General features: G+C 38.3%; 1 protein-coding gene across 3 annotated transcripts in view; it reads right to left on the bottom strand.

Moving 5' to 3' along the window:
• Positions 1 to 13,806: 13,806 nt before the first annotated feature.
• Positions 13,807 to 17,416, bottom strand: part of DNAJB9 (DnaJ heat shock protein family (Hsp40) member B9) — a 49,687-nt gene continuing 46,077 nt past the window's right edge. For 2 of the 3 annotated variants that reach the window (XM_032761467.2, XM_032761466.2), the window contains exons 2-3: positions 16,248 to 16,474; positions 13,807 to 15,305 (exon numbers count right to left, since the gene is read on the bottom strand). In XM_032761467.2, the coding sequence (XP_032617358.1) occupies positions 14,854 to 15,305; positions 16,248 to 16,464 (669 nt within the window). In that variant the 5' untranslated portion in view covers positions 16,465 to 16,474 and the 3' untranslated portion in view covers positions 13,807 to 14,853. Of the gene's footprint in view, positions 15,306 to 16,247; positions 16,475 to 17,220; positions 17,290 to 17,416 lie in introns of those variants that run through there. The other variant, XM_058426033.1, reaches the window with a different exon arrangement.

Genomic DNA, 17,416 nt, shown 5'->3' with positions numbered 1-17,416 from the left:
TAAATCCCAATATCTTTATTAACAGATATCATTTATTTGGTGTAAGGAATATGTCCCAATGCAGATGAATCTATTTTATCATATAAGTAAAGGATTTTGTAATGTTTCAGAAAATCAAATTATGAGATATACACATATGACATCTAATTTGCTTATTCACTAAATAGTTATGGAAAATTAACCCTATACCAGTCACAGATATAGGCACTTGAGACACAACAGTGAAATATTCCTACCTCCAAGTAGCTTATATTCTATCAGGAGGAACCAGATAATAACATAATAAGTAATCAAATAAGGTGATAAGTGTCATGTGAAAATAAAAACAGAGTAAGATAAAGGGATGGAGAATGTGAGAGAGGAGGGACACAGTGTGGTATTAAATAGGGTGGCCAGCAAGGCCCCATTGAAGAGATGACAGGTGAGCCAAGACTGGAAGAAGCTAAAGGGATTGGCTGTATAATGGAAGAATGCTCCAAACAGAGGGACCAGCTTGTGCAAAGACCCTGAAGAGAAAGCATGCCTGGCATGTTCCTGGAAGACTGAGGATTCCTGTCTGGCTAGTACAGAATGAAGAAGGGTGTGATGGTTAATATTGAGTGTCAACTTGACTGGATTAAAGGATGCAAAGTATTGTTCCTGGATGTTCTGTGAGGGTATTGCCAAAGGAGATTAACATTTGAGTCAGTGGACTGGGAGAGGCAGACCCATCCTCAGTCTGGGTGGGCACCATCTAATCAGCTGCCAGTGCAGCTAGAATAAAGCAGGCAGAAGAATATGGAAGAGTAGACTTGCTGAGTCTTCTGGCCTTCATCTTTCACCTGTGCTGGATGCTTCCTGCCCTGGAACATAAGACCCCAAGTTCTTCAGCTTTTAGAGTCTTGGACTTATACCAGTGGTTTGCCAGGGGCTCTCGAGCCTTTGGCCACAGATTGATCCACCACTGGCTTCCTTGCTCCTCACCTTGCAGACAGACTATCATGGGACTTCACCTTGTGATCGTGTGAGTCAATTCTCCTTAATAAAGTCCCTTATTTATAATATATACCCTATTAGTTCTGTCGCTCTAGAGAACCCTGACTAATACAAAGGGGAAAAGCAGGCAAAGATAAAATCGGTGAGGTAAAGGGAAGGTAAGCTGATTGTGTAGGACTTTGTAGACTATTGTAAATGATTTAGCTTTTACTGGGAATGGGGAGGGAGTGAATGGAAGGCTTTAGGCAGAAGAATAACAAGTTCTCACGTATCTTTAAAAAGAATAACTCTCATTGCTGGCTTGATAACAGACTAATAAGGGGTAAAGAATGAAAACTTACTTTTGCCTAATAATCCATATGAAAGATGGTGCTGGTACTAACATTGGAGTTGATAGGAAGCTGTCAGATACTGAAAATATATTGCAGGCAAAGCCAGTGGGATTGCCTATGGAGTTTGAGTGCTAAGAGTATGAAAGAAATCAAGAATCACTCTGGGGTTTTAACCTAAACAACTGGAAGGATGGCTTTACAATCAGCTGAGCTGGAGCAGGTCGGAGTTGGAATATCCATGATACCACATTAGACATGTTGAGTTAAGTGGACAGTTGGATATATGAATCTGCAGTTTTTAATATATGAATCTTGGCTGGAGATAAAAATTTGGAAGTGGCAGGCATGTTGATGGTTAAAACTATGGGATGAAAAGAGTTCACCAAAGGAATGAGTATAACCAGGAGTAGAAGAGAATGGACATGATGAAAGGAGAAGAGGAAGGAAGGGAAAGGAAAGGGAATGGGGAAGGGGAAGGGGAAGAGACTCAAAAAGGAGAAGAGGGAAAAGGAGGAGATAAGAAAGAACTGGAGGGGAGAGAGGACAGAAAGAACCAGAACTGAGAAGATGCAAAGGAGAGGAAGAGGAATCAACAAAAGACACCGAGAAGGAGCAACCAATGGAGGAAGGAAAAACCCAGAGATCAGTGTTCTGGGACATAAGTAAAGAAAGACTATCAAGGAGGAAAGTGTTGAACTGTACGTAAGATTAGGTCGGAGAAATGACCGATTTATTCATTATCTGACATTGCTTTCACAATGTGCAACGCATTGATAACCATGACAAGGGAAGTTTTGGTGGCATGGTGGGATTGAAAACTCTTAGAAAAAGTTTTGCTACAAAGGAGAGCAAAGAAATGAGACCACAATTGGTTGAATAAGTGGAGTCCAAAGAAAAATTTGTTGACAGAAATAGCAACAGGTTTGTTTGCTGGGGAACTATTGAATGGAAAGAAAAAAACAAGTAACATAGGAAAAGAAGGGAGAAAGGAGAGGGGAATAATCTCTGGAGCAGTGCCCTTGAAAGCCCTGAGTGAGGTGATCCAGTGTACAGTGGAGGGGACAGCTGTAAGTGGGATTATTAATAGTTTGTTACTGGTAGTGCGACTTACAGAAAGGCAGAGAAAGTGAAGCCACTGCTATGGAAGGATGATGGGGAAACTTGGGGAGTTCTTTTTAGATTACTTCAATTTCTTTATGAAGAAAGAAGAGCACCAGCTATGAATGAGTGGGTGCAATTATCTTTGTCCTTTTTTTCCATCTAGGTGAAGTTTCAAATTTCCCCAGTACTAGCCTTTTATATTCATAATTTTATATCATTTTCCAGGTGGCAGGCAAACACAGAAGTTAATAAGCACTCCAAGAATAAGAAAAGAAGGACTTTCATGCTTTTGCTCACTAAGATGGATGCATATTGTATCTCTTAAATCACGAGTATTCTGTCTTTAGGACCAGTATCTAACTTTAATCTGGAGTTTCCTAGTGTCCGTAACAAACAAAAGCAAGGTAATACTATACACACATACTTTGCACTTTAAGGTCATGACTTTCTCGTCAAATCACTCTTTTAGTAAATTTGCTTTAGGGCCCATAGTAGCTCCATAAGAAACATTCATCCTAACACTTGTTCATGGCAAGCTTTTAAAGTAAAGTTTTTAGGGGTTTGCCCTTACCCTTACTACAAAAGTTAGTTCTTTAATTAGGTTTTTAAAGGTATGTGTAGTCTAGAGCTTCCGAAGAGCATTACACGGAATTATTCTTTTACTTAATTGGTCCACAGAGATGCTCCTTGAAAAAAGTTTTCTTGATTATATATATTTAGAAATGCCTCAAACTGTATCTGCTTCAGGACTTCCAATGAAAATTAGCATATTAACCACTCTGAGAAATCTTCATGTAATAAGGAAATTTTTGAAACTGGGAGTTTCCCATACTTCACTATAAAATTCTTATTTTCATTTAACATAAATAGAGCACACTTTGGAAAATGCTGGTTTACAGCTATCCCTTATGTAAAAATACAAAATATAGAATTTATCTATAATAAAGTTATTAGAAATATTTTATTTTGATAGTACTATTCCATCATTTAAGGAAATGAATTTGAAATACATTTTACTCTAGCATGTTCTATTGCCCTTACCTATTCTATTCTTGTATAGAAAACACATACATTCCATTGGTGTAGCCCTGTTTACTTTCACACAATTACTATGATGTGTATATTTACTGTTGCAAAATTGGAGATCATCTGTCTCCTGAAAAATTTTCTATGACCTAGAAAGTACCTCTCTGAGGTAGATACTGCTAACATGTACCATTTTCCAGCTCTACTCTACCTCCCAGTCACATAAAAGATTACACTTCCACATCCCTTCTCTTAGATGGCATAATAAGACCATACCTGGCCAGTGGGGTGAAGTATATGTGTCGCTTCCAGGCCAAAGCATTTGACAATGGGAGACTCTTATTTCTTTCTCTGATAGCCAAAAAAGCCTTGCATTAAGCTTGTAGAGTCGTAATTTATGAGTCAGCACTGATGTCTTATCAGGTGGGAGACAGCTGACATGGAAAGAAACCTGGACCCACAGCAGATTTTGTATGAAGGAGAAAAAAAATGTTTATAGTGGAAGTCACTAAGATTTTGGGGTGGTTATCACAGCATCAATTAACTGATGCTGACCAATAGACTCTTTTACCTACACAGAGAAGGGAACAGAGATGAATGGATCATAACTCTCCCTGATAAGCAAAGAAAAATGTTGTTCTCCATATCTTATGTCCCAGATCTATATGGGCCTATATTACTGATCTATGTGTCAGAGAATAAGAACCAGTATTACCTAAAAGATAAAAATGAATAGAAAGAACCAAATAATATTCATTAGCAAACACCATCCCTTCCATTTCTAATTATGAAATATGTAATATAAGACCTATCCTAGAATAATCATTTAGAAAATGCTAAGGTAAAATTTACTTAAAACAAGAAAATATTGTAACACTTTTAAATTATTACCTACATATTAATACACTTAGTTGTAACTAAAAGTAAACTGTGAAATGTCAGTGGAGAATTGTAATAACTTTTCCCTAATATATGTAATGAATCATGTAATGCTTCTTCAAGTAATTATTATATGAAATTATATTTAAATAATATGAAATTAAGCCTAAAGTTGAATAGTTGAAAGTGTCTGCAATACTGATTGAAACTGAAAATTTAGTGAGTGATAATTGCATAATGTGTCACAACTCAAAAAGACACGACCAGAGGCATCCTTGGGACCTCAACAGCATCAATTGTTTGGGAAAGAGTGAAAACAAGGAGTTTCCAGGGCCAAGGCTAAGGGAAATAATCCAGGTGTAGATTTGACTCCCTAAAGGCCGGTAGTTTCAAATTCAAAGCCAGTATTCAAATTGATGAGGGAAATTTAGGTGTGACCATGGCAGGATGAGGCAGAGCGGAGAAAGGTGGGCAGCAAAAGATTTGATTGAGTAAAGGAGCCATGATCACAACCAATTCCAGGCAAAAAAAAAAAAGTATTGACCTTGATTAAAGAGACTCGGATCTCTAATGTAATGAACACCATTTATCAATGCCTACGTAAAGTAATCTTTACCCAAAGATAAAGATAATTTTATTTACAAACCACCCAAAGACATCTTTATACATAGATGTTGAATTGGTAGCTATGCTCGCTTACTACCTGAGTGAAGAGTAGACTATTAAGGCATGCAATTGCAGTTCAATTTTATACTTCAAAAAAATCATAAATTATTACATCATGAAACTTTGGAATCTGTCCCAAATAGTTGGAACCAAAAATGTCATCTACCAAGGCCAAGATTCCATAGTATTTAAGGTGAGGTTTGTTCCTAACTGAAAAAAAAAACCCAGCCATCATTCATGGGTACAAAAAGAGCCCAATCCTTTTTAAAAAATATAAATAATCTAATAGTAAAGAAGAAATCATAAAGAAAATAAAGATGCTAAAAACCAGTGAGGTTTGTTTTTAAGTTTTAATATTCAACTGGTTGTAGGATACACATCCTTCTCTCATTCCCCTCTAATATAATGTCTTTTTTTCTTGGTATCCACCTGCTACCATTTGAATGTGTCTCCCAAAGTTCATATGTTGGAAACTTAATCCCCAATGTTACAATATTGAGAGGTGTGGCCTTTAAGAGGTGACTAGGTCATGAGAGGTCTGTCCTCATGAATGAATTAATGCCGTTATCATGGGAGTATGTCCCTTATAAAAAGATGAATTCTCTCTCTCTCTCTCTCTTTCTCCCATATGATACCTTCTGCCGTGTTATGACACTGCAAGAAAGCCCTCACCAGATGCCAGCACCTTGATCTTGGACTTCCCAGCATCTGGGCTGTGAGAAATAAATTTATCTTTATTATAGGCTACCCAGTCTGTGATATGCTGTTATAGTAGCACTAAACAGACTAAAACACCACGCTTTGCCATGTAATGATGAGTTTCAGGGGAGACTAGACCAGACCACCATTCTGGGTCTCAACTGTTGACCTACATCAGTTGTGGTCATCATATTCCACTTACTAGTGATTAGTTTGGGCATGGACTTGTAGCAACAGGTAGCATTTCTGGCCAATAAAGATGGGAGGGAAAGTGTTTTGAGGACATTCTAGGAAAGGTTTCATTTCTCATAACAATCATTTTATTACCAGCCTGAGGATGCGGCCAACACACAGAGAGGTCAGAGCCAAGACAGCTACTAAGAAGCAAAACCAGATTCCTGGAATACCATTCCTAGAGCTGCCTGACCTCTGTACCCCTTGTTAGAGAAGAAAATAAGTCTTTTATTGCTCAGCTTATTTTATGTATTAAATTTAATTTAGGGTTTTCTGTTACCTGCTGCTGCAGGCATCCTCACTGATACACCAGCGTTTGTGGTGGTTGTTTTCCTTAAAAATATACTAATGTGGGAGACATGCATTCACAAACAAAAATTCAAACATTACAAATTGAAGTAAAATGCAAAGTAAATCTTCCCCTGACTCCCAGTCACATTCCTTAAAAGCTATCATGTTACCTGTGTCTGTTGTCAGATCTTCCATTTGTCATTAAAATTTAAAATAATGTGCTTAAATCACCAGTCTTTGATTTATAACTTTAGATAGAGTCAGTTGATTACCTACTACAAAAGATAATAGAATTAATACACTAATCTTTTCTTACACTTCACCTTCCATTTTCCTTTCTCCTTCCATTTCCCGATGTTAGGTGCATTTCACATGATTATCCTATAAATATAATTAAATCCTCCCTTCTTTGTTTACACAGATTGGAAAACATTATAATATAATAATGCAAACAACTTCATTGTAAATTGAGTAATTAGATCCATGAAACAAGATATTTCTTGTTTCCCAAAAGAAACTTTCAAGTGTCAAATTCTAATATATACTGTCAATTTCCTTCTAGCTTTATTTTCTCCTGAGGATGTATAACTCAGCTGTCATCGTCTCTTGTCCTCAATATTGTTCCTTTTTTTGTACATTGTCATGTAGAATAAAAGCCAGGTTTTTTTTATAAAGGGTACGTGGGTGGTAATCTTTCAGTTCTTACATTTTCAAAATGCATTCATTTGGTCTCATCCTCTATTAATAATGTGTCTGTTTAGGCCTCAGTTCAAAAGCACTTTCCCCTCAGATCTTTGAAGACATTGCTCCATCATTTCAGCACCTGATGTTATTTTTCATAAATATGTTAAACTAATTATTACTGCTTAGTAAGGAAACTTGACCCCACTACCCCACCAAATACTGCTCATTTATTTGCAACTTTTCCCAACAAAACTCTACACATTGCTTTTCTAGACTTGTTGTTTTTCATTTCTTTCCCTTTTTTAATGATTTATTTTTTGGTGCATCATTTGGGTTCTCCCACAACATGAGACCATTTTGTAGGCACTTACTGGAAACCTTATTATAAAAGTGTACACGGAGTACAAGATGAATAATTTTTCATTTATGCATATATGCAAAGTAAAAAAATTTGTTAATTCCAGCAAGACTCTGTGATTAACTATTCATTTATATTAGTATTTTAATCTGTTTCTGTTCATCACATTATTTTGCAAAACCAAAGGATATTTCACCAAAATATGTATAGAGAGAGGTGTAGTAAAAGTGTCACAGGATCCTTAGGGTGTCACTTCGCCAGCTGGAAACCTCTGTGGCCAGCAGCCCCTTCTTCCTGAGTATTGCTCACACCCACTGGGGTCATTCTGCCCACTTGGCCATGCAGACTGTGCTCAGCTCGTGCTACTGGCCCAGATCCCAAACCAGCCAAGGGCAAGCCAGGTGCAGCATGGTAAGGGGTGTGTGAGTGAGTGCAGGGTCCAGCCACTGCACACAGCCAGGCACGCCAGCTGCTGTGGTGGGGTTGGCAGCTCCAGGTGCCGGCACAGGTGCCAGCTCTGTGCAAGGCTACAGCTGGACCAGATGTACCACACACAGCTTCTGCTGCAGGCACTCATGTCTGGACAAGGGGAACACAGTGGCACCCAGAAGCTTGGAGACACCAGGAACTATAGAGCCCCAAAGAGGGTGTCACAGCCATGGGTTACGGAGCCCCTAGGTCTGGGTTCCCCAAAGGGTGCAGCTCTTCTCTCTTCATCTCCCACAACATGGCAAGTGGGAGAGTGCATGTTTCGGCCCTGTTTGTGTTACGGCTCTTTCAGTCCTGCCATTTGGTGGATCTGGAGTTCTTGTCCCATGTCCCGGAAGAATGAGGTATGCAGACAACTGGAGGGTGACCGAGGCAGAGAGGACCTTCATTGAGCAACAGAACAGCTCACAGGGAACCCCAAGCGGGTAGCTCCTTTCCACAGGCAGGTAGTCCTTACAAGTTAAGGAGACCCAAACTAGGTAGCTCCTTCCTGCAACTGGTAGTCTCCACATCTGTGTAAGTCTGGCTGAATCTGGGATTTTTATGGGCTCAGAAGGGAGGAAGCGTGTGCTGATTAGTGCATGGTTAGCCATGGGTCGGGGGGGGTCCAGAAAAAGCACCATAACTTCTCACTCCAGGCGGCAGACTACACCTGGAACTGGCAGTCCAGCCCCAGGCTTCACGCTGTTCCTGGCTTGAAGGAGAGGTTTCACTGGGGACCGGCCCCTTCCTACCAGGAACCTGTCTGCCTCTTGCCACCATCAACATGTTGGCCATGGCACCATGGCTGTCCGTACTCAGGAGCACCTGCAGGCCCATGCTAAGCCACCCTCAGCCCCACCTCAGCCTCCCTGCCATGCTCATTGGCACCCAAAGTCCAATGAGGACTGAGGCAGCAGGGAGCTGGTGTGTCAGTGCCATCCCAAGCACATGCACACACCTGGCCAAGTTGTGACAGCATGTGGGCTGGGCCTCAACATTGGTCCAAAATTGGAGCAGGCACTAGGAGCAGGGAGTCCATGGAATGGGAGCAAGCACTTCCAAGCCTGGAGGGGGAGGGGTCTTCCCAGGCACCCTAAGAGCACAGGGTGGCTGCAGGTGTGCCTGGGAGCAGAGGGCTCCCACCTGTTCCCAGCCCCTGCAGTCTCCATGGAGCACACAGCCCAGCTTTGCCTCCCCCACTGCAACTGGCGTCCCTGCAGCGGCTGTTCCAGATGAGCCACTGCCGCCACCAAAAGGATTAGACTGTCTTGGTTTGTTTTGTGTAGCTATAAAGAAATACTTGCAGCTGGGTAATTTCTAAAGAAAAGAGGTTTATTTGGCTTACACTTCTGAGGCTGTGCATCATGGCTCCAGCATCTGCTTCTGGTGAGGGCCTCAGACTGCTTCCACTCATGGCAGAAGGCAAAGGGGAACCAGCATATACGGAGATTACACGATGAGAGAGGAACCAAGGGAGAGAAACAGGGGAGGTGTCAGGCTCTTTTTAACAACTATCTCTTGTGGGAATTAATAAAGTAAGAACTCACTCCTGAGAAAGGGCATTAAAGTATTTATGAGGGATCTACCCCTATGACCCTAACATTTCTCATTAGGCCCCACTTCCAACACTGGGGATCAAATTTCAGCATGAGGTTTAGAGTGGACAAACATCCAAACCCTAGTAGACTGTAAGATGATTTCCCATTTATCTTAATCAAAAGTCACAGTTTGATTTTTCTGTCTGCAAATACTGTCTTGTAAAAATATAACAACAAAAATTACCAGCTCTTATTTTCTTGGGAGAATAATAAAGGAGTTTTCATTTACATAAATTATCCTCTTATAATTTGCTTGATAGTGGCTATTGTAGGTGTAAAATAGTCCTGAGGAAACAATATTATTCAAGTAGCTACAACAGTGATCAAAAGAAGGAAAGCTTGTTGATGAAATGTAGGCTAAAGCCCATCATAATGGGCTCTGATAGGATAATCTTTTTCAATCATAGTAAATTCAGATACTTTTTTTTATAATGCAACACAATTACCAACACAATATATGCTATCATCCTTGCTTTGGTACGTGTTCATGCACATGTTCCAAAGGTTTATTATATGATTTTTTTCACTTTTATTTAGGCCAGTATTTACCAAGCTTTTACTGTGGCACACTTGAATATGGTTAAGGGTACTTAGTAAAAATGTTTCCATGGTCCAATAAATTGGGCAAACAATATTTGGTATCCCTACCAAAGATTCACAACATAGATTAGTATGTTGAGAATTCTGAGCAGCTCACTGTCTCAGTCTGTTCAGACTCGCAAAACAAGATGCCATAGACCGCGTGGCTTATAAAAAACAGAACTTTATTTCTCACAGTTCTAGGGGCTGAGAAGTCTAAGATGAAGGCACTAGCAGATTGACTGTCTAGTGACAGCCCTCTTCCTCACAGATCTTCTCTAACCTCACATGGTAGAAAAAATGAGTGATCTCCCTTGGGCCCTTTTTAGAAGGGCACTAATCCCATTCATGAGAATTCTGCCTCCTGACCTAATCACTCAAAGGCCCTATCTCCTAATACTATAGGAATATGGGGAGGACATAACCATTCAGACCCTAGCACTCACCTAAAAAGAAACATATTTAACAAGGTTTGAATCCCAACCCAGATTTCACAAATCTATTTAAACATGATTTTTTTCATAGCATACTTCTTACTCCTGTAGAACATCATTCTGAAGAATAAGCTGTTGCTACATGGATTGAATCATAGCTGATACTCTACTAGTAAAGTCCATGATAAAAATTCTGTCCAGAAATGTTTTTTCAAATGATTTAAGAGCACTTAATCTTGCTGCCATTCTGTTTTAAACCTGCTTCAATCAGGCTCACCCCTACAACTTGATAGAAATTGGCATCCAGGTCATTTTTGATATCAGTATTGCTAAAAACAACAATGGTTAGTTCTCAGCCATCATCTTACTGGATTTAGTGGCAGTATTTTACAAAGTTGATCACTTCCTACTTTTTTTTTTTTTTTTTTTTCCTTGAGATGCAGTCTCACTTTGTCATCCAGGCTGGAGTGCAGTGGCATGATCTCAACTCACCGCAACCTCCACCTCCTGGATTCAGGTGATTCTCCTGCCTCAGCCTCTCAAGTGGCTGGGATTACAGGCACCTGACACCACACCTGGCTAATTTTTGTATTTTTAATAGAGACAGGGTTTCATCATGTTGGTCAAGCTGGTCTCGAACTCCTGACCTCAAGCAGTCCACCTGCCTCGGCCTCCCAAAGTCCTAGGTTTACAGGCGTGAGCCACCATGCCCAGCCGCTTTCTACTTCTTGATATATTTATTTCACTTCCTTCCAAGACATAAAACTCATTACTCACTGCCTGCTGCTTATCAGATGCCTTTGTAGGCTCCTCATTTTCTTTTTGCATTTTTAGAGTACTAGGGGACTCAGTTGTTCAATTGCTTTTTATATCTCTACACATTCCCTCAGTAATTTCATCTACTCTCAAGTTTTAAGTATCACGTATTTTGACAATCCCAAAATGTGTATTTCCAGCTTCACTCTCTCTCCCAAACTTCAGACATATCTCCACCCATTTACTCATCATCTCAAATTTGATATATCTAAGCTGAACTTCTGATTTTTCCTCCTAAATGTCTTCTTTCTGCAGTCTCTCCCATCTTAACGGCAACTCTGTATTTCCAGTTACTCAGAACATGAAGCTTAGAATCATAGTTTCTCCTCTGTCTTTCACATCTACATCTAATCCATAAGCAAATCCTGGTAGCTGTACTTGCAGAATACATCTGGAATCCAACCACTTCCTACCACTTCCACTGCTGCCACCCTCATGCGATGCACAAGCTGCAACAATTTCTCATCCTAGAATACTGAAATAGCCTCCAAACTGTCTCCCTATTCCACCATTGCCCCTCTGTCTATTCCGAACAAAGCAGGTGGAGTGACCCTTTTAAAATGATTTAAAGATCAAGTCATTTATCTGCTCCAAGCTCAGCCATCACATCACATTCCAAAGTCAAATCCTTTACAAAGGTTGGCAAGGCCCTAGGTGATCTGTAGGGCTGCTTTCAACCCCTCTTATCTATGAATTCATCTCCTACTACTCTGGTTTGCTCACTGGCCTCCAGTTATGTGCGCTTCTTTGCCATTCCTACAACTTCCCACATATGCGTCCACCTTCGGTACAAACAATTCCCTTCAAGTATCTGCTCAAATTTACCTCTCAATGAGGTCAACACTGACAATCCTGTCGAAAATTGCAACACATCCTCAACCTGCCTGCCCTCACAATTCTCCTCTCCTGTGCTACATTTTCTTTTCCCATACTTTATCAATTTATAACTTATTCCTATGGTTATTGCTTGTCTTTTTCCACAAGAATGTAATCACCCCCAACATCCTGCTCACCACTTACGGTGTATCATGATGAATAACAGTAAAGAGAACTGCACAACAAAGTATTTAGGTAGCTCCACATTAGGGCAACCTCTGGAGAGAAGTTTGCGAGGGAGTTGAGTAACAAAGTTGAGATATGAGGAAGAATATGAATTTCACAGGAAAAAGTAGGCCTGCATGGTAGGGAACACATGTACCACACATCTATTACCTCCCATTGACTTTGGTTGTTAGATGTAAATGTAAACCAAATGTGAGTTCACATTACTTCATCTGTTCTGACACCATCATTAAAGAAAAGAAATCCTGAAGTAAGCAGGTTAAGAACTGTCCTTATCTGTTGATGCAATATTCTATTAAAAAATCTGATACTAGAATCTTAAATTCTTTCAATCTCTGAATTATATTGTCAGGGCTAATAGTTGGGGCTTCTTTTCCTAGCTGTCAGTTTTCCTTAAATGTCTGACATTCTTTGGACATCAGTATGTGTTTATGAAGGATTAGATCAAATTGCACAGATAGCTGAGAAAAGCAGTTTCTTCAGCAGTTATGTGTCTGCATTAGATCTCCTTTTTGAATAGGAGCGATGGTTCTCAGTAAATTGTCAGGCAGTGGCCAATCATAGCTCACTGCAGTCTTAAACTCCTCCCACCTCAGCTTCCAGAGTATCTGACATGTGCCTGTCATCACACCCGGCTAAATTGTCAGGGTTTTTTAACCAGCAGGTGCCCACAGGTGAGTATGTGGTCTGCATGCAGTTGTTTCCCACCAAGCCAACATAAGGAGGCTTTACTCTGGGAGTGCTGCCATTTCTCACCAGCACCTTCTTGACCTTCAAGTGAAAATTCACTTCACCTTTACTCTGCCTTCACCTCACACCCTAATACCCTCAACTGGGAAGTCTTCCCCCAAATAACCCCTTTCTTTCAAGACTTGTTTAGTCCCTTGCCTGAGAAAAAGTTACTTTGGTTAACAACGGTTTACCTGGAGGGAGTAGCAAAGAGCAGAGCTTTCCAATGCAGTTCTTCAATAAATTAATATGAATGAATTCTGCACCCTCACCCAAATCCAATCCTTGAAGCTTCTCCAGGACATCCTGATTGTGGTTTTCTGATTTATCTCCCAAACCACACTCTTCTGCTTTATATATTACTGGAATGTCTCAAAACTTGATTTTTTTAAAAAATAGGCTACAGATAATCCTCAGCCCAAAATTCAAGGTATAGCTAATTTTATTATTATCAAACAAAACTAGTAGATATAACTTTCAGGAAATAAGTTACATAAATATAACAGAATAAATTCATTTTCTTAAGTTTCAAATTAAAGATGATTAAGAAATACAGCTTTATGTAAAGTTTCTGCTTTTTCTCAACCATGCCTAAAGAGGAAAGAACTGGCAGCAGGAACACTTGCTCCTAGCAAACAAATACAACAAAATTATAATTAAAAAGATTCTTAAGCTATCAAAGTTTGTGAGAGGAGGATGGTAAGAATGCAGTAGAAATTACCAAATGACAAACAAAATCCTATCAGTTTTCAGGTTAGTCAAAAGTAACTTCATGAATATAGCCTGTGATCAGCGTATGTCCCATAGCTTATATGCCCTCTATACCTCCACAGTTGCATAATAAACTTTTACCAATAAAACAACAACGAATATCAGGTTGTAAATATTTATATTTCTCTCACATACAATGTTGTATGAGACATTTAATATGTATCCATAGGATTAATACTCATATGGAGTATAATGTGGAAAAGTGCAGAACTAAAGAAAGAAATAAGTCTATCCAAAAACAAAAGCACACATTTCTCAGGATTTAAAAATATTGCACATAGTAAGGTTACACAGAAATTACTGGCTGGTTTTACAAACAGAATGAGGTATTAGTCAATCTCTAGATAAAGATGAGTAGAGAGAGGATAAACTAAACACACAAACACATAAATCCGTATTAAGACCTAAGAGTGCCAACAACTAAGAAAGAAATGTGAAAAAGATATGTAAGTAGCTATGATTTCAACACTACAAAATCATTTTTAGCCTGGGACCAAACACATGACAATCTCTTGGCAATATTTCGTTAAGTTTTCAACTTTTTTCCAGCCTAAATGACTATGGGCAATAAAACCATTTCCTTTACCCCAGTTCTACTGTAGAAAGGCACAGGGCTGTGGTAAGTATCAAACCATCCCTTTCTCAACCTTTCAGTAGCAATTAACCAAGATACTGTTCTCCTTTGCTGAATGACTCAATTATACAGTTTCATGTACATTCTGCAACCCAAGTCACAGATGTTACAGAACATGCAACTTCGAATTAGTAAAGGTTTCACTGCAAAAATCATTAGGTTCACACAATTTAAATCTACAATAACTTTTTAAGTTTAATCAGGTAAACTCAATATTTTCTTGGTAATAAAACTGGTGATATTAGTGAGCCCAAGGGCAGGTAGAGAAAAAGGACTAGGCAAAATTACTTGTTTTTTAAAGAAACTTTCCTAATCAGGGAAATAATTAGCATTTTGTCTACTCGTTGAATGTTGAATTTGTCAAAAAAAAAAACCCTTAAATATATTTAATAGCTATATCAAATTGTTTTAAGTGAAATCATGCACTTGTCGAAATAGTTCACAGAAAATTGTTTAGCATCAAAGATAATGAGGAAGAGTCAACTAGTTGGATTTAGTGAGAACAGAAAAAGAACTACTGTCCTGAACAGTCAGTGTATGTAGTAACCATATTTCCTCTTCGTTGAGTGACAGTCCTGCAGTGCTTGCTAGAGCCATGAAACCTATTTTCAGTCTGTACTGTATGCCCATTGGTAGAGTCAAAACCACTAAAAGAAAACATTTTCTCCATATCTTCAAACATGTCATCAAATAATCCACCTCCAAAAGAAAACTCTTGGAAATGATGCCTTTGTCTACTGGAACCATCCTGGCGTGTCTGGAAATGATTTTCAAAATGCTTCTTGGATCGAGCGTTTTGGTTCTGACCAAAAAAGCCGAAGTCTTTAAATAAGTCATCAAAATTGAAGTTAAATGACTGCTCAAAAGAACTTCCACTACCTCTTTGTCCTTTACCGTTAGTAAAAGCACTGTGTCCAAGTGTATCATACTCTTTTCGTCTATTAGCATCTGAGAGTGTTTCATATGCTGAAAGAGACAAAAATATTTTTAGTAACTGAAGGTAAAATATTCAAAATTACACACATTCAAATCTCTTCAAGTAAGTGAACCGAATACTATTATTTTAGGGAAGAATTTCACATCAGAAATAAAAGCAAAACACTACAAATATAAGCATCAAGTTAATCAAAGTTATAAAATAAGGCAGAAACTGTCTTATTAACTGCTGTATTATCAGCAGTTGGCACAATGCCATCTGTAATATTCAATAATTATTAAATGTTACCATTACTACAAATAAACATGTGGGCAACAATTAGAGTTCTTTAACCTTCATATTATTTGTGTGAAATCATTAATTGCATTCAAAAATTAAACCATCAACTGTAACCAATTAATAGGAATTAAGATTTTGCACGTCCTTACTAAAGTAAATTGTTTAATTCTAACTCCCCACTCAGTTACCTCCACCCAACAATAATTACTGAATGCTCAGCAGGTGCAATTTGTTTTAGAGCTAGTCTGAAGACAAAATTTGTTTCAATTTTTTCTTTAAAGACAAATACGGCTTTTCAAGTGAATAAAGCACTTTAGAGTCTAGTTTAATTTTTAAGTATTTAATGTTTAAAATGTAAAATATTCTGTTTCATAAGTTAGTTGATAAGAATTTTGGGTACCTAAAATTCTTTTTGTCATAGACACAACAGTGATCTTATAAGTAACATAGAATAGATTTTCAATATTTTTAGATATGTATACCAATAAAATTACCTATTATTCTTTCATGTATTTATTCAGGAATCAAAGCATCTGTGATAAGAAAATAATCTCAGAGAATCACCCAATATTTATACATAAATCCCACTCCACCTCCCATCTCCACAAAACCTTCAAATACAAACACTTCTTAGCTATCATTCTCCTTACTAGTTAATACCCATGACACTTCAGAGATTGTCATTTATTTACCTTCTGCAATCTCTCTGAATTTTGCTTCAGCATCCGGGCTCTTATTTTTGTCAGGGTGGTACTTCATGGCCAACTTGTGAAAGGCCTTCTTGATTTGGCGCTCTGATGCCGATTTTGGCACACCTAAGACATCATAGTAGCTTTTTGAGGCCAGAATTAATTCTGTTATCATTAAAATGCAGATTGCAAAGATGAAAATTGACTGGGGAGTAGCCATTTCTAATATCCTAAAACAGAATAGAAAAAAAAATGTTATGGATGGAGCTAATCTTAAAATTTCTTTCTTTTAAAAGAAATCCAACACAAGGTAAACCTAATGCAGTATCAAAATAGTAAGCATACAGTATCTATTACCTGTTCACATGTAATTTCACTTATAGTTTTATAACTCCCAAACTGGCTTAACCTTATTGAGAACAAAAATAATTCTTGGCTTTGTCTGTCTACTAATACTCTGGCCATACACAGAGGAGATAGAAAATTATCAATAACTGACTTTTAACCAGTTTATATTGAAGATTCATCACATGCAAGCATTGTAAGAAAAACCAAATAATATAAGATCCCAACTTTCCTTTCAAGAATTCATATCCTGAAAGTAATATTCAACTTCACAGAAAAAAAAATTAAAAAAAAAAAAGGTGGAGCACCAAGGTAAATAGCCCAGTATATCTAAATTAGTATTAAACTCGCTCTAAAATTTCAGCTTTCATTTCAGCAGGTGAGCCAAGGACTGCAAATAGAGAATCTTAATATCACAATACTAATACTGACAATACAATAGAATGTTGTCTTTTTCCCAAATGTAAGATCCCAAATGTTTAACCAGGAAGCATGGCTAAATACTGTTTAAAACTCACGATGAACAGAATTTAAGATTTCTGCTAAAGCTGCCAGAAAAATGAACTTTGATAGTTCGTACTGTGGTTAAGGCAGATTCTTTCAAACTCAGTAGTTAAAATATTTCTTTTACCTTTAAACCATTAAAGAAATGTTAACTTAGAATTCTTGACAATATGTGTTCAATGACTTGAGATTCAAAATGAAGGGATGGATCCTGTTTTTTGAATACGGTACCACGAGAATCCTTAGTAACCTATGATGCCATAATAATGCTGACGAAAAACACTACGGTTTGTGGAAATTGCCTGGCTTCCTCTCCAGCGGCC

Source organism: Hylobates moloch, unplaced genomic scaffold, assembly GCF_009828535.3.
Source record: "Hylobates moloch isolate HMO894 unplaced genomic scaffold, HMol_V3 SCAFFOLD_1, whole genome shotgun sequence".
Classification (NCBI taxonomy): Eukaryota; Metazoa; Chordata; class Mammalia; order Primates; family Hylobatidae; genus Hylobates; species Hylobates moloch.
The sequence above is the reverse complement of the archived record's forward strand: the minus strand, read 5'-3'. Positions and strand labels throughout refer to the sequence as shown.